Source organism: Lotus japonicus, chromosome 5 (genome assembly GCF_012489685.1).
Source record: "Lotus japonicus ecotype B-129 chromosome 5, LjGifu_v1.2".
Lineage (NCBI taxonomy): Eukaryota > Viridiplantae > Streptophyta > Magnoliopsida > Fabales > Fabaceae > Lotus > Lotus japonicus.
Genome location: NC_080045.1, coordinates 49,186,930 through 49,211,514, shown reverse-complemented (window position 1 = coordinate 49,211,514; position 24,585 = coordinate 49,186,930). Strand labels below are relative to the sequence as shown.

The window sequence follows — 24,585 nt, the reverse complement described above, 5'->3', positions numbered from 1 at the left end:
TCAAAGTTCTTGGTACAGGGGCCTACCACTTGGAGGAGCTTGATGGAAGGCGACTACCCAGGTCGTTCAATGGTTTGAGCCTGCGTTATTATTACAGTTGATTGTGAGCGTATTCGCCAAAGATAGATGTTTTCAATGTACCTCGGAACTCTCCATTGTAACAAAAGCGTACTCTTTTTCTCCGAAAGGAGTTTTTTAATGAGACGCATCATCAATAAAACGAAAATTCATGAAATTCGTGTCTAAAAATCCCAGGGATTCCCTGACGGTCGGAATTGCCGATCGACACAAAGAATTACGGCGATCACTAGGTGGGAAAAGCTTGATCCCCAAAGGGGCTTGCTGGAACCCTGAAGGTGGTGGCGATTTCACAAATGGCCTTTGACGCCTGGGAATCTCCCCCCGGAAAGTCTGACGTGATCGCCGGTCCCGTAAACGATGTGCTGGGTAAGTCTCGCCAGAATACGACGAGCGCCATTAACTAGGCAAAAGTCTTGGGACCCCCAAATGGCCATTGGGACCCAAGCATCGTAAGCCCCGAGCGGGCAAAGCCCCGGGCGAAGCCCTCAAGAGTGGAGGTCATTTATCCCTTTGTGGAGAATGTTTAAAGTCTTGGTGGAGAAATACCAAGCAGCAAGCCCTAGTTAAAATTAACGCACAGAATCGTTAGGCGTAATTCAATCACATGACGCGTGAAAAATAGCGCAGGATATAAGGTCGGCGAATGAATAAGGTGGAAGGCGAGTGCTTAGTCACTCAGGATGTTGAGTATTTTATTACTCCGGGCGTCAGGGCGTTTAAACTATGAATCCATTCCCAACGACCAAAAAATGTACGGCGAAAGCAATCCAACAAAATTTACAATGTATTCGGAGATAATATAAAGCTATGACGAGGGGTTGTTTATATATAGGAATGACGGAAAGTGCATTACAGAAGGCAGTAAAAGCTAAGTAAAATTAAAGTTACACTACTCATTATTTCTTTCTTCCTCTCCTGCTTCTTCTTCTTCTTCTTCAGCTGCCGTCCAGAGGTGTTGGTCAATCAGAGGAGTATCGTCAGGACCGACCAGTCCTTCAGCGGTGATCTCCTTCATTACCCCCATAGCGCTGAAATCAAGGTTCGGGAACAAATGCTGGGCCTGGTCTTTGGCGAGGTAGAAGCCGCGCTCACGATTGTCATAGGCAATGTCAGCGACTTGTTCTCTCGCCTCAGTGGCTTTGGCCTTTTCCATCGCCAGCTCGTCCTCTAGCCCTTTAATCTTCGCGAGATGGGTGGTAATCTCAGCGTCTTTAGTGGCGAGGGCTTCCCCATGAGCCTCGTTTGCTTTCTTGATCTCTTCAAACGTGGCTCGCATCACCGCCTCCATGTCAGACCTGGCCGAAGCCAAAGACTCAGCCGACTTTTTCTCTTGCTCCGCCAGCGCCTTTTTCATTGACTCCAGCTCAGCGTGCAATGCTTTGAGCTCTGACTCCTTAGCAACCAGCGTTTCGCCCCTGGCGATCAAGTCCTTCTCAGCTTGTTCTTTTTCCTTTTTGCACGCTTGAAGACTTGCATCGAGATCATCCGCTTCTTCCTTCATCAGCGCTAGCTGATCCTCCAGTTCGCCGATTTTAATTCCCGCCGTGCCAATCAACTTATCGGCATGGACTTTGTCTTTTCCCGCCTGCGTCGCCAGTTTGTCGAAGCGCTTTTCCCAAGCAGCGGCGGCTTCTTAATGCTGAGCACTCTCGGCCTTCAACCGCTCAGCTTCAACGGCGGCGGCGTTGAACTTTTCAAACGCGTGGGCAAAGATGCACCCAGCGCGTAGGAGACAAGCAAGAGTCTCCTCCTTGGTTTCATTGATGCCCCGACTCAAAACTTCTTTTTCTATGGCGTCACGGTTGAGGCTAGTAAGTAAGAATTCTGAAGGTTCAATGGCGTTGGGAAGCATATTATAATAGCTGGAAGAACCGCCCTCGGGAGCAGGAGCTTGCTCAATTCGGGCTGCTTCAGAGGTAATGGCAGCGCCAGGACAGGATTTTCCCCCTTGTTGAGGCGGGGAAGGTATGGAGCCCCCATCATTTGTTGGGGGCGGGCTAGGAGGCGCGTCTTGGCGAGAGGGAGACTTCGGGGTTTCATTTTCTTTTTCTTTCTCCCCAACAGGAGTGTCGGAAGACGCAGCAGCTTTTGTGGCATTGACGGTGGCAAGTTTCTCAACAGCTGAGGATTGAGAAATGTTGGTGGTTGTGTCAGCGGCTGGTGGCTGGTCAGCAGAGGTGGTTGTGGCACCGGCGGAGGCGGTTGTGGCGCCAGCAGTGGACTCGGCGGCAGCAGCGGCGGCCGCACCTGCAGTGGCAGGAATGGAGGCTGGGACGGTGGTTGACTCGGTAGCCGCGGCGACGGAGGCTTCAGCGACATTTTTGCCTTTAGACGCAGCAGCAGTGGTGGGCTGAGCGCCAGGGTTGGAAGAGCCGGCGACGGAGGAGGCCTTGACCAATTTTCTCCTCTTGGGGGCTTTGGCGCCCTCAGCTTGGTTCTCAGCACCGCCCCGCTTTTTCACATCGCCCTCAGCGTTGAATTTTGGGGAAAAACGAGCCATTCTCCTCTCGCGGGCTTTCAGGAGCTCGACGTTGGTGAAATTCATATCTTCTGCAACAATAAAAAAAAGGAAGATCAATGACGATATAGGAGATGAGAAAGAAAATGCCGATGATAAAAGTAAGCTATGGATAACCTAAATATTTGGGAGTCCTTGAGAGGCCAGCGCCCTCAAGGACTGTTGTGCAGTCAAGGATGGGAAGCGGGGCAAGAAGATTCAGAAAGGCTTTGTCGTTGGCGGACAAAGATTCCTCTGAAGGATCAGTAATCCCATTGGGCTTCTCCGTCCAGTAAAGAGGGAAAAGGGCGGTCCCGTCCCTAAGGGTGAAGGCCTCTGGATAGGCGGGGTGAACCGCCACACGAAAGTACCTCAGCGCAAAGGAGGACTTCGCGTTACTTTTGTGGGGATTCAAGCACTTTCGGCCGACTCGGGCCTTTAAGGAGATCCATCCTCTATTTTTGATGGACTTGGAGTCAACATCGTAGAGGTAGAAGAAGCTGGTGGGAGACGGGGCGGTGCCAACCGCGGCGCATAAAATTTCAAAGCACCGGATGAAGGCCCAGGCGTTGGGGTGAAGTTGACAGGGAGCCGCGTTGATGTCGCGGAGGACGGTTTGGACAAAGGGCGAGAAAGGAAGCCTGATTCCAAGCTCGCCAAACATGTATTCGTACGCAAAGAAAAAGTGGGATCTCTTTACGTCGCCATTGAGCTTATGAAGCCAGGGGCGGTCCCCAGAACTGCAGGTCCAAATCCTGAGTTTGGCGTTAAACTCATCATCGTCAGACAAACCACCCAGGGTGCTCACGAATTGCACGATGAGATCACTATCTTGGAAAATGGAAGGTTGGTCTATGGCTTCGTGGGTGGGGGCTCTTTGAACTGGAAGGGGCAGAGTGGCGAAGGTTTTTAATCGGTAAGGAGGGATCTCCGAGACCTCTAAGCGGAGGCCGCCGGCTGCGGTGGAGTCAGGGTCACTCCCGGAAGAGGAAGATGTAACACCCCACTTTTCGTTATTAGGTTATTTATTATTTTATCTTAATTATTATTATGCTATATGGTAATTTGATGAATTATGTGATTATAATTTAAATCTCATGTGATATAGAATAAGATTTAGATAAATAAGTTTGTTAGGTTTTTGTGTGAGTAATTGAGAGTGGGGCCCATTAGTATGACTATTTAAGGGATATGAGTGAATTAGAAAGAGAGAAATCAGAATTTGAGAATTGGAGAAGTTAGCAGAGGAGAAGAAAAGAAGCGTGAAAGAGAGAAGGGGAGAAAAGAGAAGAAAAAAACCTAGAATTTGATCTTCAAGAGGTAAGGGTTTGAATTTATCTTGTATAATTGTAGAATAACAGAGGTTGAGTTTAACATGAAGGAACCCTCATCTTTTTTGAAAATTCAGAACTGAGAGACTGTGTTGAGTGTTAACATGTGGTGAGAAAAATTGATTTTGAGCGAAATTGAGGTTCCGGGGAAAATTGGGTTCTGTTATGTTTTGCCCGCAGATACCCTAACAGTCTGTGTTGTAGAGAGCATAACTCTCTCTACAGAATTCCAAATTGAGTGAAACCAATTTTGTATGAAAGCTAACTCATAGGGCTATGTTGGGTAATATTTTCATAATTTTTCGATTGCTGGTTCAATACCAGAATCATTTGCAAGTTTATTCTGTTTCTGCCCGCAGACACCCTAGCAGCCTGTGTTATAGAGAGCATAACTCTCTCTACAGAATTCCGAATTGAGTGAAACCAATTTTTTATGAAAGCTAACTCATAGGGCTATATTGGGTAATATTATCATAATTTTTAGATTGCTGGTTCAATACCAGAATTATCTGCAAGTTCACTCTGTTTCTGCTCGCAGAAACCCTAACAGCCTGTGCTGTAGAGACCATAACTCTCTCTACAGAATTCCAAATTGGGTGAAACCAATTTTATATGAAAGCTAACGTATAAGGCTATGTTTGGTAAAATTTTCATAATTTTTGGACTGCTCATTTAGTACCAGGATTATATGCAAGTTTGCTATGTTTCTGCTTATTTCTGAGATTGATTCTGAAACTGATTCTAGTAATTGATATGAGACATTTGATGATTTTGTGTTGCTATTTTGTCAGTGGAATAGTGAATGATTTGATAATTGTATTGAAGTGTTATTTTGTGCAATTTTGGTGTGATTTCCGTTATGGAATTTGGTGAGAAAATATGTTATATATTTGGGGCTGGAGTGGTCTCAAAATTGCATGTTTTAATTTATGAGTTTTTGCACGAAATACACTTCATTTAGTCAAGAGGCAACGTGTCGGTTTTCATCGGAAAACTGAGGTTTGTCCCAGAACTGGCGTGGTTCTGGAAGTCTGGAGTGGACTTCATTGGTGGTTAACTGTCTGGAGTGGACGCGGTGATACCGCTAAGGTTAACAATTGGTACCACATGCATACATTAGAGTCTCACACACTAAGTTTCACGTTTTCAGTGGTTTTATGTGTTTGGTGATTTGTTGGTGAATTGTTTTGCTGTTGTGGTAAAGTCGAATTATTATTCTTCTTTAAGCTTATAATTTTTCGAAACATTAATAAGAATTGTGAAACTGTCTTGAGAGAAAATATTATAATCACTCAGATTTTAAAGTAAAGGTGAAGAGTTTATAAAGCAGGATCTGAATTGTTTACTTGCTCTTTGTTATGTTATATTTTATACAATGTAAGTTCTTACCCTTCTGTTGGAATGATGTTCTATGCGACATCGCTCAGGTACAGGAGGTAGAGATGTGGCTCATGAGGAGTAGCTTCGGAGAGTCTTAGCTTATGTTATTATTATTATTATTATTATAAAATAAGTGTCTTGCTCTGTAATGTAACACTGGTTAGATATTTTACGTTACTTTTACATTTATGTTGAGAGGATTTTATAATCTCTTCTTATGGAAGTTGTTGAATAATTTTCTAAATGATGGCGATGTCGTACTGTTGACGGCCGAAGTGCTTATGAAATTCAGTTCTGAGTATGATGAATTTTATTGGAATATCATGGAAGATAAACCTATTTAAATAAGTGATTTTATGCATCTTAGGATTATCTGACTGGTTTAGAAATTTCATTGGCAGGAATAATTCATTCTTTGAAAAGCATATGAACTTATAAATTTTCAAACACAATCAGTGTTAATTTTAATGAGTTTTCGTGAAGAAGTGTAATACTCCCTTGATATGTTTTTAAACTCTGATAAACGTTTTTAAATAAAACAATGGGAAAAAGGGGGTGTTACAGAAGAGGGGTGGTTAGGGGAGTTAGGGGAGGAGTGATTAGGGGAGTTAGGGTTTGAAGCCATTTTTAGACAGTGAAATGGAAAGAAGGAAAGGATGAGTATATATATGATGCAGAGATAAGGGCAGTAGGACTCACCGGAGAAGGATGTGAAGAGTGGGTAGCGGAAAGGATGATAAGCGACGGCTCCAGAACGGAAGTTGGCGGAGGGAGTTTGGTAAGCGATTAGGGAAGTAAAGAGAGGTCTCGGAAAGGGATGATTGTAGGGAAGAAGGGTTTTTATAGGAAAAGGGGGGAAGCTGGAAGGGTGACGCGTGTTGGACGCGTGAGAAAGGTTGGAAGTCATGATGGTTTTTGGAAAGTGGGTCGCGTGTAATGAGGAGTTACTGCGCACGATGAGACAGTTATGAAAAGTGAAGTGAAGGTTCCGGAGAAAGAGGAAAACGGATGTAACTGGCACATCACGTGGAGCAGGTAGGGATTTGAAAGGTTTTTAAAATAAGAGGAAGCGCGAAAGGCCTCGCCACCAGGGAAGCCGAACGCCATCGCCTGACAAGTAATACCAGCATTAAAGCTTAGCCACTCGCCAGGGACATTGCCAGCCAACGCTTGGGTGATTAGTACACGATCAATGCCTGCCACCTTTCTCGCCGGCGAACGATCGCTCACCTACTACAACCAATCGCCAGTACAGAGCAGTCGTTCTCGCCGCTTGTGGACTTGTGGACTTGCCGGTTTGGGTTGTTCGCCAAAACCCAAAAATGCTTGTTTCTTTTTGCTTACGCCATGTCGGCAACGTAGTTTACTTATTTTTTCTCAAAGCCATGATGGCAGCTTAGATCCCAGTGTACTATAGGGAACATGTGAGGGCATTAAAAGACACACTTAGCTCTCATACTTCGAGCTCGGTGTCTTGTGGACTAGTGGACTGGGCGAGCCCCTAGAGGGGCAACGCCCAGTGTGTAGCTCGCCCCAAGGCGAGGGTCTGGCCTTAGGTTGGGCCTCAGCCTCGGAGGCCCAATTGGCCCAATAGGTAGCACCCAAACTCTATAAATAGGAGGTAGTTACCAATTGTAAGGGACTTTGGCTCATTGGATGAAATTACCCATGAAATTCAGCATTCTCTCTCTCATTCTCATTCTCTCTAGCACAATTCTCTACTCTCTAGGTACTATACCTATCCTCAACGTTCATTCCTAGAACAATGTGCACTAACTGTAACTGTGTGTTTAGTTTCAGTTTATACATATTATGAGATATAGAAAACAAAAATTTCGGAAAACATGAAAGTGACTCTTTGCTTCTATTGGTTCGAATGTATTTTTAAATTGAAGTGAACTTAAATTCAAACACACTATAAATGGAGAATATTTGATAATCATAAGAAATACGTGACACCATCTTCTTAAAATTGGATAGGTTATTTAAGTGTTGAGGCACGATTTTCAAATTCAATGGTTCAAATGTAGTTGAACTGCCATCGAATCAGAAAAAAAGAATAAATGAATTACCTAGCTAGTTACGATAAAAAAAGACCAATAATAGTGTTAAGTGTCAAGACCAATAATAAATGGATTATCAGTTACATAAAAAAGAATAGTTTTATTTCCGTCGGTTAGTTGTTGTGATTAGTGTTATTAAAATGGACTTGGACTGACAATTGAATCGGTCAGACCTGAACTAGGTCATTGAATAATCTGACCCGGTAGTCGGATCGAAAAACCACTCAAACCACTATAAGTTGTTTGAACCGATTTTTTTGATACTAAAACTAGTAACTCGGTCAATTATGGTTTAATTGGTAAGTCGTGTTTGAATAATATTGTCCGCAAAACCTCCATCCTATCGTATGTTCTAACGCAAGAAACGACTAGTTTCTATTGTCTCATGACCAACGTGCCCCCTATATGTGGCTTAGCCACACTGCAAACAAAAAGATGTCAAAATCTACCGCATATTACAACAATACAAAGGGAACAAAAAGAAAATATGGAATATTGGAAGGTTGTATATTGCAATGCAAAGTGGTGTCGCGCTAACTGAGGTGGTTGTCCATTGGCATTAATCCTTTGTCGGAACTGGAATCGAAAAACCCAACGTTTGATTTGTGCACTTAAGGGCGTCGAGTCGGACAACAAGTACAACAATGAGGTCTTATATGATCAGACTCAAATTGAGAAAAAATTACTCTGAAATTCAACCCGACCAATAGCACACCTGGTTAAAAAAAAATGACATATACCCTTACTCATGCACAATGGAGGGAGGGAACTAAAAAAACCCTAATTATATGTGATGCACAGCTGTCACACATTATTCTCTTCTCCCTAGTTCACAAACTCGAAAAAAACCTAGCCTCTCACTCCCCACTTCACAAGCTCAGAAGAAACCCTAATCACTTCTCTTCCCACACACAAAGAACTATCCCTTATAAACCACTAAACAGTTGAAGAAACAAAATACACAAAGATGAGACATGTTAACAGAAGAAAATACACAAACGGAGGAAGTGTTTGAAACTGCCTAGGCCTTAACTCAAAACAGAATGAAATCTTTCGTGTAATTTGGATGGTTGTACTCTGGTCTTTGTGGATCCATCGAAACAACCTAGTCTTCAGAGGTAATAAATCACATGAAGGTGAAGTGTTTGAAACTGCCACTCGAAGGGCCTGGCATTGGATTTCAAGCAGGGTGAAGGGACCTCAATTTTCAATTTATGACTGGCTATCAAACCCGATTGTGTGCATCAAGATGCTGGGTTAAATATCCCCATTTTGGTTCTGTTTTGAGTTCTGAGGGCTGAAAGTTGGTACTAGAATTGGGACTTCCTCTATTTTGTGCTTTATTCTCTTTGTAATTTTCGCTTGTTCTGTTCTGTACCTCTTCTCTGTCTTTTGCTTCTGTTATTTTCCTCTTATTCTATACCCCTTTGTATTTTACTTTGTACTATGGGTGGCACCCCTTGTGCCTATCAATGATAATTTTGCTTTTAAAAAAAACACAAACGGAGGAATAAAATACACAAAATAGAGGATGAGGACCAGTTAGTTATCATTTCTTCCTTTCCAGTATTCTTTTACAACCTTCTACTTCTCTTAAAGAACAAAAAGAGAAGAGAAGGAGGAATGCTAGCTTATTATTTTATTTCCTCCACCTTTTCTCAAAACCAAACTAATCCTAAATAAAAGAAAGGCTTAAGTAAGTTTTTGGTCCCTAACCTTTACCAAATGCTTGGTTTTCGTCCCTCGCCGGAGCAAAGGTGAGTTTTAGCCCCTAACCTTTGCCAAAATGTTTGGTTTTCATCCCTCCGGAGCTCTGGGTCAACGCCGGAGCTCCGGTGGCCCATGTGGCATTGCCACATGGGATTAATGAAGCCAGGTATTATTATTATTAATTTTTTTTAAGAAAAATAGAAAATTAACTCAGTAATTAAAAACTCTTAACTCACTAATTAAAAACCTCAACCTAAACTAATCCCTCACCATAATGCACTAATTAACCTCTTTTTAATTAATTAAAACCCTCACCCATATTTCTTCATCATCATCAACACCATCATCCTTTCTCATCTTCTTCTCCTTTACCTCATCCCAAGCCCAGAAATTGTTTACAGACACTCCATCCCAACCCCAACCCTAGCAACCCCAACACCACCTTCACCCCATCTTCACCACTGATTCTTCCTCAAAATCGCAACTTTTAACAACCCATTCCCCCAAATCAACCTTTTATTCAAACATTTACCACCATGGCCGGAGCCACTATGAAGCCATCGGTGGTTATACAAAGGGTGCGACTGAAGGGATAGGGAGGAGGAGATAACGAGAGGTAGAGGGAGGCAGTCATTGAAACCCAAATCCAAAGCAGAAATGAACACTACGGTGGATGGCCTCCATGAAGATGATGGTGGCGGCGCGATTTCAGAGCAGAAACGTGGCGGCGGTGCGTGCTTGACGAACCCTCACCGCACCAAGCCACCACGACCCCTGGATCTGGGTTTTCACATGCATCTCGGATCCATATTTCCACTGGCATCTGAGATCCATCCTTCCTCTATGGTAATTAACTAATATGCATCATGTCAATCTGTCGTTGGACTACAAAAATTTATTGAGATAAGTGTCAATTCAACTAAAACCAGATACAATACAGTACCACAAACACTAACAAAAAATTATAAATAAAACCGCACAGATTTGCATATTAACACCCACCATTGTGAAACACATTAACCAAAGGCTTTATAATTGTAGATTACATTCACGTGAGCACATATTCGATGATATTAAAATTAAACACACAGAACGGAACAGAGGAAGATGAAGGCAATAAGTATCAATAATTATACTCATTATATCATATGAAATAAATCATTAAAGATAATATCATTCAAACAAATAAATCATGTTTTTCCTCAGTTCACAAAACTCATTAACCCTAGATTTGCACCAAAATTCACAGATAAAAATAGAGACTTGAGGGTTAAGGCTTATCTGTTGTCACCAATAAAGATTTCAATCACAAGCATATTCAAGGCAAACAATTCAATTAGCCGAGACACAATTACATGTTTCTAACTTTTTCAAAATGAGAAGCTTTTCTCTCTAAGATTGTTAGAAAATTTTATAAAATACAATTAAATATACACTTGCAGAATAAACATTGAGAGACAACAAATATAATCGAAGATGAATTACACATATTGATATTGATTAAGCACAACATATTACAATAAGAATCAAACAATTATTAATGACAAGTAAATAAGAGCATGAGTTTAGAATAGCCTGGGTTGAAGCGCGCTAAGCGCTGTCCTTAGAGAGAAAACGCTCCCACTGCACAGGGTAGAATGAGAACTTAAATGCGCTCCTCTCCCAAGATACGTCAACACGCCGGATCATTCGTGTGCAGCAAAAGATCCCCGAACTGATGAACAAGTTTGTGCTCTTTAGAGAAATTGTGAAAAAACCATAGGAAAAAGAAGAAGAGAAAAACGTTTTTAATAGATGTAGGGGAAAATCATTTTGCTGCTGTTGCTGTCTCTCCCAACTTGCTGAACGTGCACCAAGTAAATAGGCAACATGAAGTCTGCCACAACAAAATAGGAGTTTGTTTTGACTCATTTGAAGCATGCCTCATGTGGGCTAAAAAATAGGAAAATAAGTAACTTCAGTTTTGATACTTTTTCAACAAGTAAACACTTAGGAAAGAATATAATATTAAAATATATAAGAAAATAAATAATTGTTAAATAAAAATATCAATTATATTTAAATCAGAATTTTAAATTAAAATAAATAAATGTAATTTTTCCAACAGATCGAGTTCTGATTTGGGCTCGTAGCACAGGGTTTGATTGTTGTTGATGGTGTGTTGGGATTGGGAGGGGTGGTGTGGAGGATCACGTTTTGGGTGAGTGGAAATACTATTTTAAATTGCTTTTTGAAAGATGAAAAGAATTGTTGAGATTAAACATAATTTGGAGATTGTGAAAGATCTGGAAACTTTGAGTGGGTGTAGGCTGTTGAAGAAGGGGAAATATTAGTTTATTGCTATTGAAGAGTTTAATTAGAACACCCCAATTAACGCAAACAACAGAAAATATGGTGAAGAGAATAATTTCATTTTAAAAAAAAAAAAAATACCTAGCCTCATTAATCTCATGTGGCAATGTCACATGAGCCACCGGAGCTCCAGTGTTGACCCAGAGCTCCGAAGGGATGAAAACCAAACATTTTGGCAAAGATTAGGGATTAAAACCCACCTTTGCTCGGCAAGAGACGAAAACCAAGCATTTGGTAAAGGTTAGGGACAAAAAACTAGCCTAAAAGAAAAGTCAAATATTTAACAAATGGATACGATTATAAATTCCAATCTCCTAACGAAACAGTGTCTATTTTTTTTTTTGAAGAAAAAAAAAAACATCTAGGATCTTGTTTTTGCAAAATTATTCAACATGAGCAGAGAAGTTATCTTTCCAGATCATTAATAGTTGGATAGTCTAAATTTTTTTCCCTTCCTGCACATTTTCAGTCAGTCTATATACACAAAACAAACAACGAAAGTCGAACTGAAAATATGAACTACACATGCCCTGTCCTCGATGTCATCACAGGCCTATCTGTTATGTACAGGTTCTTTCCGACCGAAGCAAAGTAAGAAGAACCAAAAGGACTTTTTATACACATCTAAATCCATGCCTTAAAACTAAGATCAGAAGGCACTGGCAAGCCCTTTCCAAAGCAACTACTGCTACCACTAACGTTAGTCACAGTCTCATCTTTACAGTGCCCACCAGGTTTAGGCTTCGAGTCGGAGTTTACGCATTTCTGGCAAACAAAACGAATTGGAACAGGATCAGTGTCTTGAATACCAGTACACCTTGTGTGCCGCCACACTCCACAAAAATCACAAGCCATCATTCTTTCGCCATCATCATCCTTAGCCCCACAGCTGCACTCTACAGTCCACCTCTCGAGTCCCCGCTCCATTCTGAACTTACCCAACCCGTTCTTCCCGATGCATCTTCCTCGAACACAGACCACATCTTTCGATCCTAACAAGAGCTTGACCTGGGTGGAATCGTCTACACCGCTATAGCCGAGTAGCTCATCTACTTGAAATCTTCTAAACATAAGATACACATCTTGAAAAGCATTTGCTGCTTCAATCTTGAGGTCAGACACAGTAGCATCCATAGGCAGCACGACTATTTCTGGCGGAATTCTAGCTTCGGAGTCTTCAGATTCGTCCACAAGCTCAACCTGACATGAGATGCCTATTTTATACAAATCTGACAATGGAGACTTCTCAGGACTATAATCTTTAACAAACTGCTTGCAGTCCAGAAGTTTCTGAGCTGAGGTCATTGCAAGAATCCTAGTCCCTTCTTCAACATAGTTTAGGGCCATTTGAGGATGGAGCAAAGACTCGTATAAATATCTCAAACATTGTAGGAGATTCTCTTCAGATAGATACTTCGAGGCTGAAGAGTTACTCTCGGCTATGATTCCATAGTTTGATGCATTTGCAGCCTCAAGTCTAAAGCAAAAGAAAGATTAATATCAGAACCAAATCACATTTCATGAAGACATCTACAGTCCAAAAAGGAAGTTAATAGAATTCATAAAAATGCATTCTAATAATAATAAACATGAGAACCCACAAGAAACAAGCAAGGGGAAAATGGAAAACTTTTAATTATTCTTTGATCTACCCGCATGCATGATAATGCCAAGATCAAGCATCACTTCAGCCTCACCATGACTTGAAAAGCATGAAATTAAGCAGTGAAGTAACTTGTTTTCATAATCATAAAAGCTGACAGATTGTATTTATAACATGGCTTCTGTCTGAACCAGCATGTAAGACATTCTTATAAGCAGTTAAACTGGATAAGACAAGTGAAAAAAAGATTGAAATCCAACCTGAACTCATAAACTGCAGATTGAGGATTGCATCGGCTATTAACAACCATTCCACCAAAGACCACTTTTCCTCCAAGTTGTCCAAGGCAATAATCAAGCAGATCTGGAGAGGCCACTTTGCAGACAGCCCCTCTAAGAGCACGCCAGCTCACCCAATTAGATCCAGAGACTGCACGCAGCACTCTGAGCATGGCTTCCTCAACACGTGCCACATCACTCTTCTCCCAAGAACCAGATAGTCCAGAAGCATTTGGTCGACGCTTCTTACAGGTTATGTCATTGTCATCAACCTTTGATGCAGTCTTGTGAGCATCATGAATCGAACCCATCAAAAAACAAAATAGGTCCCTCATATTTACAAGCTCATGCTCTGCCAAAGACTGGAAATATGAAATCATGTCCTGCACGCGTGAATGGGGCATTGGTCCCTTGGAGAGGAAGCTGGACAAGGGTAGATTGGACAGGTTTTCAACAGCAGACATATATGCTTCCTGTGTGAGACAATAGCTACCAGAGCCAAATTTATATCCCCAGTCACCGTACCACGGATGTCCCTTCATGATGGCATGCAGCAAGCGGTATTCTAGACCATATTTCTTCGAAACATCCATCACACTAACTTCTCTGCCAATGTATAAAAGTGAATAGGAGAGGTTAGCTAAGTCACATAAACAAATATAACCAAAACACATTCTCCCATTTCAATAACATATTTCAAGGTACCCAAAAGATTAATGTTACTGTATTACATCTGACCTTTAAAATAGGCATATTCTTGCGTGACACGGTTTAATTTGAACATCCATTAGATTATTAAGAAATTAAGAAATAATTTATCATTCTTCCCTATCTCATTGTCATGTTGGTGATAAAAGTATCATAAACAAAATAATAGACAATAGGAAGTGAGAGAATTTGGTCCAATCAAGAATAGGAATTACTAAATTCAATCGAGAATCCTAACCTGACTCCAAGAGTCTTACACATGCGATCCCAGAAATCCATAATGTTGCAACCAGAAAGATATTTAGAGCCCCCTTCTCTGCCATTAACGCGAAGAAGGTGCCCATAACCATTAGCATGGACCACACCATGTAAAAGATGACTCGTGCTCTCTAACTGTTGATACACCCAGTCCTCAACATCATCAGTGGTTGTCACATGGTTGCATGACTTGCACCTTAAGATAGAAGAAATGAACCAAGATGTAAGATAAGCTGCTGCAGCGTTATGCTGATCCATAATAAGTACTTTCTACACATCATTTTGATTATAAGCTTCTACTTCTATTCTTTTAAAACAGGGTAATCCAAACACGCCCTGAAATTTCCTACTAAAAGAACTACATTGCTCGCAGTAAATTGTAATAAACTATCAGGGGAGAGAAGAGGGAGAGGGGATGGGAGCCCAAAGACACAGCCCTATCAACTCTGAAACTTTGACAAAAAGACATTCCATTTCAGCAATCAATCAAATTAACTTTGAAAAATAATCCTAAACCCCTAGAACATAATCGCATAGAGAACAGTTAATTTTCAATACTTCAATTTCCATGTCTGAATTTACCATCAAAGAAACAATACATGAATAATCAGTAGTAAATGACTAACAAAAAATATAACAGAAGTAATTAAGTAAAAATAGCAGTGACAGGTTCCACTTAAGTTGGGTATCAAACACTTTTGACAACAATCTACTGAAAAAAATTATGAAGAAAGCCAGAATATGACAAAGTTTTCAGAGAAAAAGCCTACTAGGCAGCAGAAGGGTTACTCACTTGGATTCTGACAAGTGCAAGATATCTCCACAGCACATACATGGCTTGTGGTACCCACCAATGGAGCTCCCATCTGCTTTGATTATAAAATGGTAACGCTTCCCACATACTGGGTGGCCGCTCCAACCTAACAAATATAAAAAATTTCAGAAATGAAACAAAAAAATAATAATGTATATATAATATAAAGAATATACAGGGAAAAATAAAATTAATAGAAGTTTTTTATTATTTTAAAAAAAAATCATTCATATTTATCTTCAAAAAAATCAAAACCATTTAATGAATATATAAATACTTCCTAATCAATAGAAAATCAAAATACTATCACAACCACAACATGCAAATCTCTGATGATCATATAGAATTAAATCAAAGTTGACTGTTCATTTCAATATCATAAAAGATGAATCATAGATAACAAAATTATTAATATTAATATAAAAATAAAAATAAAAATAAAATAAAAATGAGAATAATATTAATCTAGTGCATGATCATTCGTGGCGCATAATCTGAGTAACACGCTAGTACTGACTAAGCAAAAGTTGGACCCCAACGACAAACAATTTTGTTTGGATAAAAACAATGAGAACAACATAATCATCAAGCTGTCACGCAACAACGACAACGAAATAAAATGTCCTCTACCGAAAACACCAACCGCCACGTGGCACTCCCTTATCCTCCTACGCGTCTACTTATTATGGGACCCACCACCCACCTAACATAAATTTTGTTCTCTTCTCATCCTCCAAAATATCTCTCCATTTTATCGTCACCATATCGCGATATATCGCAGTTCACTGTATTTTCCACTGTAATTACTAATTATCTAGCACCTGAACATTATTTGCTATTATATTATATGAATTATCCACATTATATTATAATATTAATTTATGATTAAGATTTAAGATTGCGATCACATAAAGATAATCTCGCGATAATTTCAGGCAAATCTCGTTTTCAATTTAACGGCAACCGGAAAAACGATGAAACCAAAGCGATGGCGATTCGATTCAACTCACCGAAAACTCGGCACTGATCGCAGTAAACAGATCTGGATCTGGCAACGTCCTCCTCCACGACGTCGAGGCAAACCACCGCGGGACCCGAATCGGGGCCGTCTGTGAGCTCGCCGACGCGGAAGAGGATCTGCCACGTCAGCAGGTGAGGAAACAGCGCCGAAGGAGGCGGAAGCAGCGCGTGCTTCGTCAGGAAGCTCCGAACATTAGATCGGAACGGTCCGCCGGAGAAATTCTCCGATGCGGCGAGTGAAGGCGATGGGAAAGAGAGGAAGTCGTAGAAATCGGCTGTGACTCTCCTCTTCATCCGCTTCAGAGGCTTCCCACCGCTTACGACCATGGTGACAGGCGCGTGGTCCAGTTTTGAGGCGCGTGGGGTTGGATCTGGGTTGGATGGTGGTGGATCTGGTGGCGGAGGTGAGGGATCTACGGCGGTGGAGAGGGAGGGAGAGAGAAGAGAGGGTTTGGATTAGGGTTGGGTGGTTGAGAATTGACGGTTGTCGTTGGATTAATCTGATGAGATGAGATGATGAATAATTTGAAATGGTATATATATGCGATGGAATTAATATATATTGTTGAGAGAGGAGAAAAAGGAAAAAGGAAAAAAGAAAAAAGAGAAAAGAGAAAAGTTCTTTGTTTTTCTGGGAATTCGCGAGAGTCAGTTAGTTAATTAGAAGAAGAAGAAGAGAGAGAGAGAGAATTTGAAGGATCGAAATCTTAGTCGTTAAGCGAGTTTACCGCCATTAAAGCCATGCCAATTAGACCAGGCTTCTTTGAGTAAATAAATTGGCATCACACTTATTTTGGAAAAAGATTATCGGTGTGTACAAAAAACATTATCAATATAGGCTGGAAATTAATTTTTAGATTTTAATTATCTGATAAGATAGTACTTATCAATGCACAAGTGTTTACAAGTTGAGATTCACGGGTTTGATTTTGTGTTATCTTTTTATTAGTATGAGTTATAAATTATTTTTTGGATTTAACTTTTTTGAGTTTACGAGCCAATTTGGTGGTCAGGATAAGATATGATATGTGAACAAAATAGCAATAAGATAGGATAAGAGCACGATAGGCTCTTATCTTATCATGTGTTTGAGGTGCACATGATAAAGACACAATATGATAAGCAAAAATGTATCAAATTTATATTTAAATAAAAAAATACATTGAAAAATTGACCATTCTATTAAATTTAATTTTTTATACAAAATGAATGAGTTTATATTTTAAAATAACTAAAATTAATTTAAATTTTATTATTTTTTAACGTTAATTTAAATTTTATTAATTAGCCTATTTTATTGTTTTGAAGATAGCTTATATTTTAAATAAAATTATGCAATTATCCAATTGATTTTTACTCAGTTGTGACACGTGATAATTAACAATAAAAGTTAACTAAATTAAGAATATTATTATTAGTATCACCAAACGAGCCATAAGAATATAGTAATTAGGTGGCTTCTAGCATGGAGAGTATCATGCTAATATATAAATAATATTCAAGATATATAATTTTATTAATTATGAAATATTTGTTAAAAAAACTTCAAACTCTTCATGAAATAAGAAATTTATGGTGAGCCCGATACGTTTTTCGTTTTTTTTTTAATTTGAAACAAATAAAGCAGGGATCAGATTTTGAAAAAAATGCTTTAATTCAAGTTTTTTATAAAATATTAAAAAAACGAAAATTTATGCCCACTGAATTTATTAAAACATAGAACTAAACACTCCATACAAAACACATTTACTCTAATTTCCTTAATTAATTCCTTTTGCCGTGCATTTATTTGTTTCCATAAAAAAAACTAATAAAACGTTAATTATGGAATAAATTTTGTTTCACTAATTGTGGCTATAACTTGTAATGGTTTAAAATCTGAACTTAATGACTTTTAAAATTGTTTCCAAATTAATATTATTAATGAAAGATTTGAAACAACAATATTATTTCCTGGTCGTATTAATTTTTCCTTAAATATTGACCTTGATTATTTCATTTTTAGTTTATATTAAAATATACAATTAAGAGCATTTATAATTTCCTGAGTGAATATCTATTTTTAAAACACCCTCCCAGTTTTTTTGTTTAAATTTGAAACAAATCAAGCAGAGATCAGATTTTGACAAAAAAATGCTTTAATTCAATTTTTATATTAAATATTAAGAAAAACGAAAATCTATGTCAAATCAATTTATTAAAACATATAAATAAACACTAAATGTGTTTAACGTGATATTTTGTACCGATGTATTTTTTTTAACTTTAACACATTGATTTTCCTGATTGAAGCTATTTTTTAAAGAATTTTTCCGTTTTTTTTTTAATTTGAAAAAAATCAAGCAGGGATCAGATTTTGGAAAAAAATGCTTTAATTCAATTTTTTATAAAATAATAAAAAAACAAAAAATTATGCCAACTGAATTTATTAAAACACAGAAATAAACACTCCAAAATAAGTCTTTGTATTTAATTACTTATCTTCCAATACTTTTAAGAAAAATGTGATTAGTTTTCCTAATATGTCCGTTTGCGAAATTGAAGACATACGTTGTAAATGCATTGACCAATTCCCACTCGGCCACAATTTTTCATTTTATTTTCCAATTATGAGCCTTTTAATTGTTTCATCGTTGTGGGCTTTTGGTTGGTTCGACAGCTCCTTTATAATGGACCGTGCATGAATTCTATTTTGGAGAGGCTCATGGCTCCTTTATAATTTTTGCATTTAATAGGGGACAAAGAATCAAAATTATAGGTAAATCAATTTGTATAATTACTTTGTGAAAGTCTCTCTGCCTGTGATATTTGTCAGCCAAAAAGAGGGGTGAGAGGAAACTCAATCTTGGAATGTCATGTGTTAATTTTTTGTGGATAATGATTTTCTTTTTTAATAAGTATATATATGTTCATATATTTTTATCTCAAAAAGTAAGTTTAATAAAATGTTGGATAATATTAATTAAAAATACTTTTAAATGTGTATATAATTATTAAAAAACACATGAGTAATATCCTTCCTTACCAATTGTCAAAAGCAACTGGGGCTAATAATGTCATTTGAATAATTATCAATTTTAAAATTTAGTATTAATTCTCCAACTAATAACATCCGACCAACTGAGGAGTAACATGATCCTTCCGTTCATCAAACTTACGTTGAAGGTTCAAATTCAGTTGAAATAATTGAGGGGAAAAAATATAGTCAAACAAATGGGTACAAAGTTCTATGTTACTTTGAAGGAGATTAAGGTAGAACCAAACCAGCCAAAATATGCACAACCCATTGTAGAACTGTACAAATGAGAACAAGCAAACAGAGAGACAAAGAGAAAGAGAGCTTGGAGTCGGTGATTGCAGAGGAAATCTAAGTCGTCCCAAATGAATGAGTCGCGGCTGTAACTAGTGAAGTGAAGAAAAAGCAAAAAAGTAATAATAATGCTTAAGTTTGACATTTCATTTTCCAAGTTCAAACACGTAATATAAAAAATACGAGTAAAAAATACTAGATCAAATGCTTGAGATTATTCAATGTTGCTTACGTCCGATTTGGCACATAGGACCTGGAAATCGAATCTTAAATCTCTTATATATATTAAATGTGAGGACTTTGTGAGTTTAGATTATGGAATAGAGAAGATGCATGCATAGCACCAGATAATCGCATGAGAAAAAAAGAAGTCATAAAGCACTCACATCTTAAATTATTGGTGCTTGCTGTGGTACCTTAAGCCAGATTAAGACGTGGTACCTGAAATGATTTGGTTCGATAATAAAGACTCATGTATCGGTTAAAATTTTAATTTTGTTCTATTGTAGTAATGCAACGTTCCATTCTTAGGGACGTGGGATTTGCGAGTCGTGTTTTCTGAGTTTTGTTCATCCGTCAACCGTTGTCATTTTACGCGCATCTTCATCATTATCATTCGTTTCCACCACTTGTTTATTTTTTATTAAAAAATGAATTTCATGAGATGAAGTTAATTGATTAGTAAAGTAAAATCTAAATATGTAGTATTTACTTTGAATAACATGATAATAATCTATTAAATTACTTAATACGTGTACCACATTCCAAAAAAAATCTGGATACCACAAAATTTACCAAAATTAGGGCAGTATGTGTCTGTTAATTTTGTTGAATAATCGGTTGAATATATTAATTGTGTGAGTTTTTTGGGAAAATCATTTTTTAAAATAAAGCAGAACAAGTTGGTTATTTTCTTAAACTATTTTAGAGATAATCAATTATGATTGAGAAGATAAAAATTCAATCATATTTTTATGGTACGCTAATTTAAATTCAAATTTACAATTTTATCCTTAAATAATATTAAAAATATTTTTTCATGTCATGTAATGTAATTTTATATGAAAAAAAACACTTGTGATTTTATATTCAAACAATTTATACTTTTAAAAGTGAAAAAAATTGTTATATATATTTTTTAAACAACAAAACATGATTTTATTACTCGTGAAGATGTGAAGAGAAAATAACCTTCTCTTCCATGCTTATAAAATAAAACACCTTCTCTTCCATAAGCTACAATGCATTAAATATTTTCAAAGAAAGGCCATAAGGGCTCATTCCTATTTCATTCCTTGTTTTGCCAAATAATATAACTCTCTAGCTAAAATTATATTTAACCGTAACACCACCATGTTTTCCCCACAACAAGTCAACTCGATTTAGGTTGTTCAACAATTTTCAATGGCGATTTATTTCATTATTCACCCATTCGACCATAAATGATGAGTCAGTTTCGATCACAACTTTGTAAAGATTAAATTCTTTGAAGAACAAGAGTCTAGTCAGGATTTTTTCCGAAGCACAAAAAAAAAAGTCTAAGTCAGGATAGCAATTTCTTTCATTTCATAGGCCCATTTTCACCCAACTGATTTGGTAAACATCCCCAACACTTATTATATTTGTAAAAAATCTAAATGAATTTCTACTTTTCATATTTACTTGAATTAAAATAATTTTTATTTAAAAGTAAAGTCACTTACGTTTTAAGCCGAAACAAACAGAGCCTTAATCCTATCTCAATTTTATTCAATTAAATTTTGACTAATAGGGAGATGAAGAAATTCGTACACAATAACCACTATGCCTTAACAACTTTATTCAGTTCATAAACATGTAAAACAAAGGATCATAACAATGTCTAAGGATAGACTTCAATAAGAGACCTAAAACCAAAGAAGGGAAATATTTTGTAGTCTTTGAACCCTGCTTCCTTGATGAGATGCTTCCACTCTTTCCCAGTTCTCTCTTTTCCATTAATCCCCATCATGATTAAATCCATACAAAGCTTTGTTTGAGTCATAACTTGGGTATCTTCCTTTTCATTTATTATTATATCCATGATAATCACTTTTCCTCTATTCCCATTCCTTGAAACAGAGTCCTTACAGTTTTTCAGAATTTGTATGCAAACTTCATCTGACCAATCATGTAAAACCCACTGAAAAAAAATAAACAATAAGAACAATGTTACTGATTCCATGAGCCATACAACTTTTCCATACCTCCTCATGAGAAGTTTGGAATCCTTGCGGTAAAAAAAAAAATCATAAATTCACACAGTCAATTAACCTTAATCAAAATTCAACAACTCATATTTTAATTTATTTAACTCGTTCAATCTTGATAAAAAATATGTATCGTCTAATCTTAAACGGAAAGACTTATATTACTTAAATGTATGAATTTATGATTGCTTTGATTGGGAAGAATTCAATTCTCATTCTAAGAGAGTGTTGCGGTCACATATTTATCCAATTGATTGTTTAGCGTAATAAATGACATATTAGAATAAATAATAATGAGTTTTGAGATTCTCATTTAGTGTTTAAAGATAAAAAGATCTCTGCTATAAGTTGATGATGATATAAGAGAGCTCCCCTCAATCAAATCAACATAAGGGTCTAAAATAATCAATCCTCATACTTGTGTCACAAATCAAATTGTGTAATGTTACTCAAAACAGCTCATTTAAGTTTGTTTAAGTTTATAGTTGGTATACTTATATCTTTTTTTAGTTGCACGTGTTACAATTTGATTGGTGAGACAGAAAATAAGACACCAATAGTAAAGATGCATGAAGGATTATAATTTCAATATTAATAAAGATTCGTGTATTCCATTTGAATGTACACCACTAGAAAAAATATATAAGAGATGAAAGATATATAAGTGATAGATGTGATGTAATGTAACCACAAAAGAAATAGACTTGGAAAAAAGCAATATTAATCATTAAGTGTGTTCCAATGTAAGTCAGTCCCGAGAGTTAAGTACGGCAATAAATCAACAAATGAACTATGGTCTAAATAGATTTTATGTACCTTAAGCAGAACTGCATCAGCTTCAGGGATAGATTTGAACATGTCCCCACCAACAAAGCTCAAATTGTTGCTTCCTGACAAGTTCCCCACAACCTGTGGAAGATCATAAACAACAATCTTCAACTTAGGAAACGCCTCACAAATACTCCTGGCCGTAGTTCCTGTCCCACCACCAACATCCACAAGGGTATCCAGCCCCTCAAACACAGAACTGCAGTTTTTCAACGCCAAGTGAACCAATTGAGAATCACTTGCCATGGCCTCATTGAAAATACTCTGATATTCAGGGTTGTCCTTAAGAAATCCCCACACAGGTTTCCCATAGGCGACCTCATACAAAGTTTCAACATCGCCGGAAAGAAACTCCCCCAGCTGATGGAACTTGTTGATCAGAAGTGGATCGGCCGACATCCGAATGATCGGAGCCAAACAGGGGTCGGACCGGCCGGCGTGAGCCGCCTTTGATATAAGAAGCTTTGATGCAGGGGTGAGATCATATGCTTCATGATCTTCTTCTTCTTCGCCGGCGATCGCGAAGATTCCATTGTGTCCCAGAAATCGCATCAGTCGCTTCACCAAACTGGTTTTGGCTGGTGGAATTTGCAGGGTTGTGACCAGCTCAGTGAAAGTGATGGGTTTGCCATGGTTGTATATGATGTCTGCTATGCCTTGTTGCATAGCCCATTTGAGAGACATGGTTTGTAGGAAGCCAAACATGTTCATGTATAACAGAGCTTGGCCTTCAAAGAGTTCAGATGCGTCTAGGCCATTGGCTGAACCCATGACTGCAAGTCTCCAAGGGATGATATGTGTTTAACAATTGAGCTGGTTCGATTTGTTTCACATGAGATGCAGTTGCTTTTATAACTGTGTTTCCAGTTTTCAAACCTCTATGTGACGCATGGCTTATTGACTATTCCTCCTATGATGTAAGGTGTGGTTTTGATTTAGAAATCATATTGCAAAATACATTTTCACTAATACCCTTTCAGACACACGGGAGGTTTATAGGCTAGGCGCTAAAGTTTGAAGCGGTTAAAAACCACAATTAAAATGTGTACGTGTCCGATGAATGCCGGAGGAAAATCGTATGCTCATATATTATTACTTACAGTATTTTAATTTAATCTCTATATAAAAGGATTAATATATTTGACTACGCTATACCTACATATGAAATTTAGACACCCAAACAACATATATGAATTAGGGTTTAGACAACTCTATTATGCAGTGTTATAAAACTCGGCTCGAACCGGCCGGTTCGACCGGTTGAGCCGGGAACCGGACCCTAAACCGGTTCGAGCCGAGCATTGGATCGGCCGTGCAATTCACCCGCTGCGAACCGGAAAAAACCGACCGGTTCAATTAAAAAACCGGTGACTCGGTCCTTGCGGTTGGACCGGTTCGCTATTTAAAAAAAAAAAAAACTGAAAACTCAAAAATCTGAAAACTGTGTCGTTTCAGGCTTCAGCAGAGTAGGGTTTTCAAGTTTCAATTTCAACTTTCAAGCTCTCACCGTCTCACGTTCGATCTTCAACCTCAGTGCTTCATCCTTCACCCATTCGATCTTCCTCATCTTTCAGTGCCTGCGCCGTCGCCGCTCCACCGCGTGAAGCTTGTTTCCGCCGCCGCTCCACCACGCCTTGCTCGCGGTTCACGGTTCATCTTCTTCTTCCTGGTGAGCTTCTTCTCCTTTCTTGGTGTTTCTATTTTAAGCTGTCTCAGTTCAATTTCTTAAATATGCTATATTGTTTCCTACCCCCGTGCACGCTCTTCCTTCCCCTTCTATTACTGGTGCAGCCAATCTTTCTATTCGTGTTTCTTAATAACACGAATGCTATATTCAGAACAATTTCATCACCATAGTATACCACAATAATTCAGTACAAAGTCAAATACATAATGTTGTGTTGTATTACTATGGCTATATGCTGTATCTGAGTTCATTTTCTTAAATCAGTAATTGCATTTGGCTATCTGAGTTCAATTTCTTAAATCAGTAATTGCATTTGGCTATATGAGTTCAATTTCTTAAATCAGTAATTGGCTATCTGAGTTCAATTTCTTAAATTTTCTCTAAATCACACTGTATGTTTTTATTGTAGATGACTTCTAATGGACCCGAATCAGTTG

General features: G+C 38.1%; 2 protein-coding genes and 1 long non-coding RNA gene across 3 annotated transcripts; 1 reads left to right on the top strand and 2 right to left on the bottom strand.

Moving 5' to 3' along the window:
- The first annotated feature begins 3,581 nt into the window (after positions 1-3,581).
- On the top strand, positions 3,582-5,590 carry LOC130716697 (uncharacterized). Its single transcript, XR_009012126.1, has 2 exons — positions 3,582-3,898; positions 5,337-5,590. It is a non-coding gene; the product is annotated as an uncharacterized LOC130716697 (long non-coding RNA).
- A 6,217-nt stretch (positions 5,591-11,807) lies between these two features.
- On the bottom strand, positions 11,808-16,809 carry LOC130717284 (PHD finger protein At1g33420-like). Its single transcript, XM_057567457.1, has 5 exons — positions 16,086-16,809; positions 15,055-15,181; positions 14,242-14,457; positions 13,278-13,901; positions 11,808-12,891 (listed from the first exon to the last, which is right to left on the bottom strand). The coding sequence occupies exons 1-5, from the start codon at positions 16,420-16,422 to the stop codon at positions 12,039-12,041; spliced, it is 2,157 nt and encodes a 718-aa protein (XP_057423440.1). The 5' UTR covers positions 16,423-16,809; the 3' UTR covers positions 11,808-12,038.
- A 4,380-nt stretch (positions 16,810-21,189) lies between these two features.
- On the bottom strand, positions 21,190-23,303 carry LOC130720139 (isoflavone-7-O-methyltransferase 9-like). The gene is made up of 2 exons (XM_057570755.1): positions 22,450-23,303; positions 21,190-21,566 (listed from the first exon to the last, which is right to left on the bottom strand). Exons 1-2 carry the CDS (start codon positions 23,230-23,232, stop codon positions 21,267-21,269), a joined length of 1,083 nt encoding a protein of 360 aa, XP_057426738.1. The 5' UTR covers positions 23,233-23,303; the 3' UTR covers positions 21,190-21,266.
- Positions 23,304-24,585: the final 1,282 nt, after the last annotated feature.

What these genes read in the sequence shown, in the direction of transcription:
- LOC130720139 (XM_057570755.1), bottom strand. Translation starts at nt 23,232, where the DNA reads ATGGGTTCAGCCAATGGCCTAGACGCATCTGAACTCTTTGAAGGCCAA. An exon ending in CTGATGCAGTTCTGCTTAAG is followed by an intron (nt 21,567 to 22,449) that starts GTACATAAAATC and finishes ATTTTTTTTCAG; the next exon opens with TGGGTTTTACATGATTGGTC.
- LOC130717284 (XM_057567457.1), bottom strand. Translation starts at nt 16,422, where the DNA reads ATGGTCGTAAGCGGTGGGAAGCCTCTGAAGCGGATGAAGAGGAGAGTC. An exon ending in TTGCACTTGTCAGAATCCAA is followed by an intron (nt 14,458 to 15,054) that starts GTGAGTAACCCT and finishes TTCTATCTTAAG; the next exon opens with GTGCAAGTCATGCAACCATG. An exon ending in TGTAAGACTCTTGGAGTCAG is followed by an intron (nt 13,902 to 14,241) that starts GTTAGGATTCTC and finishes ATACATTGGCAG; the next exon opens with AGAAGTTAGTGTGATGGATG.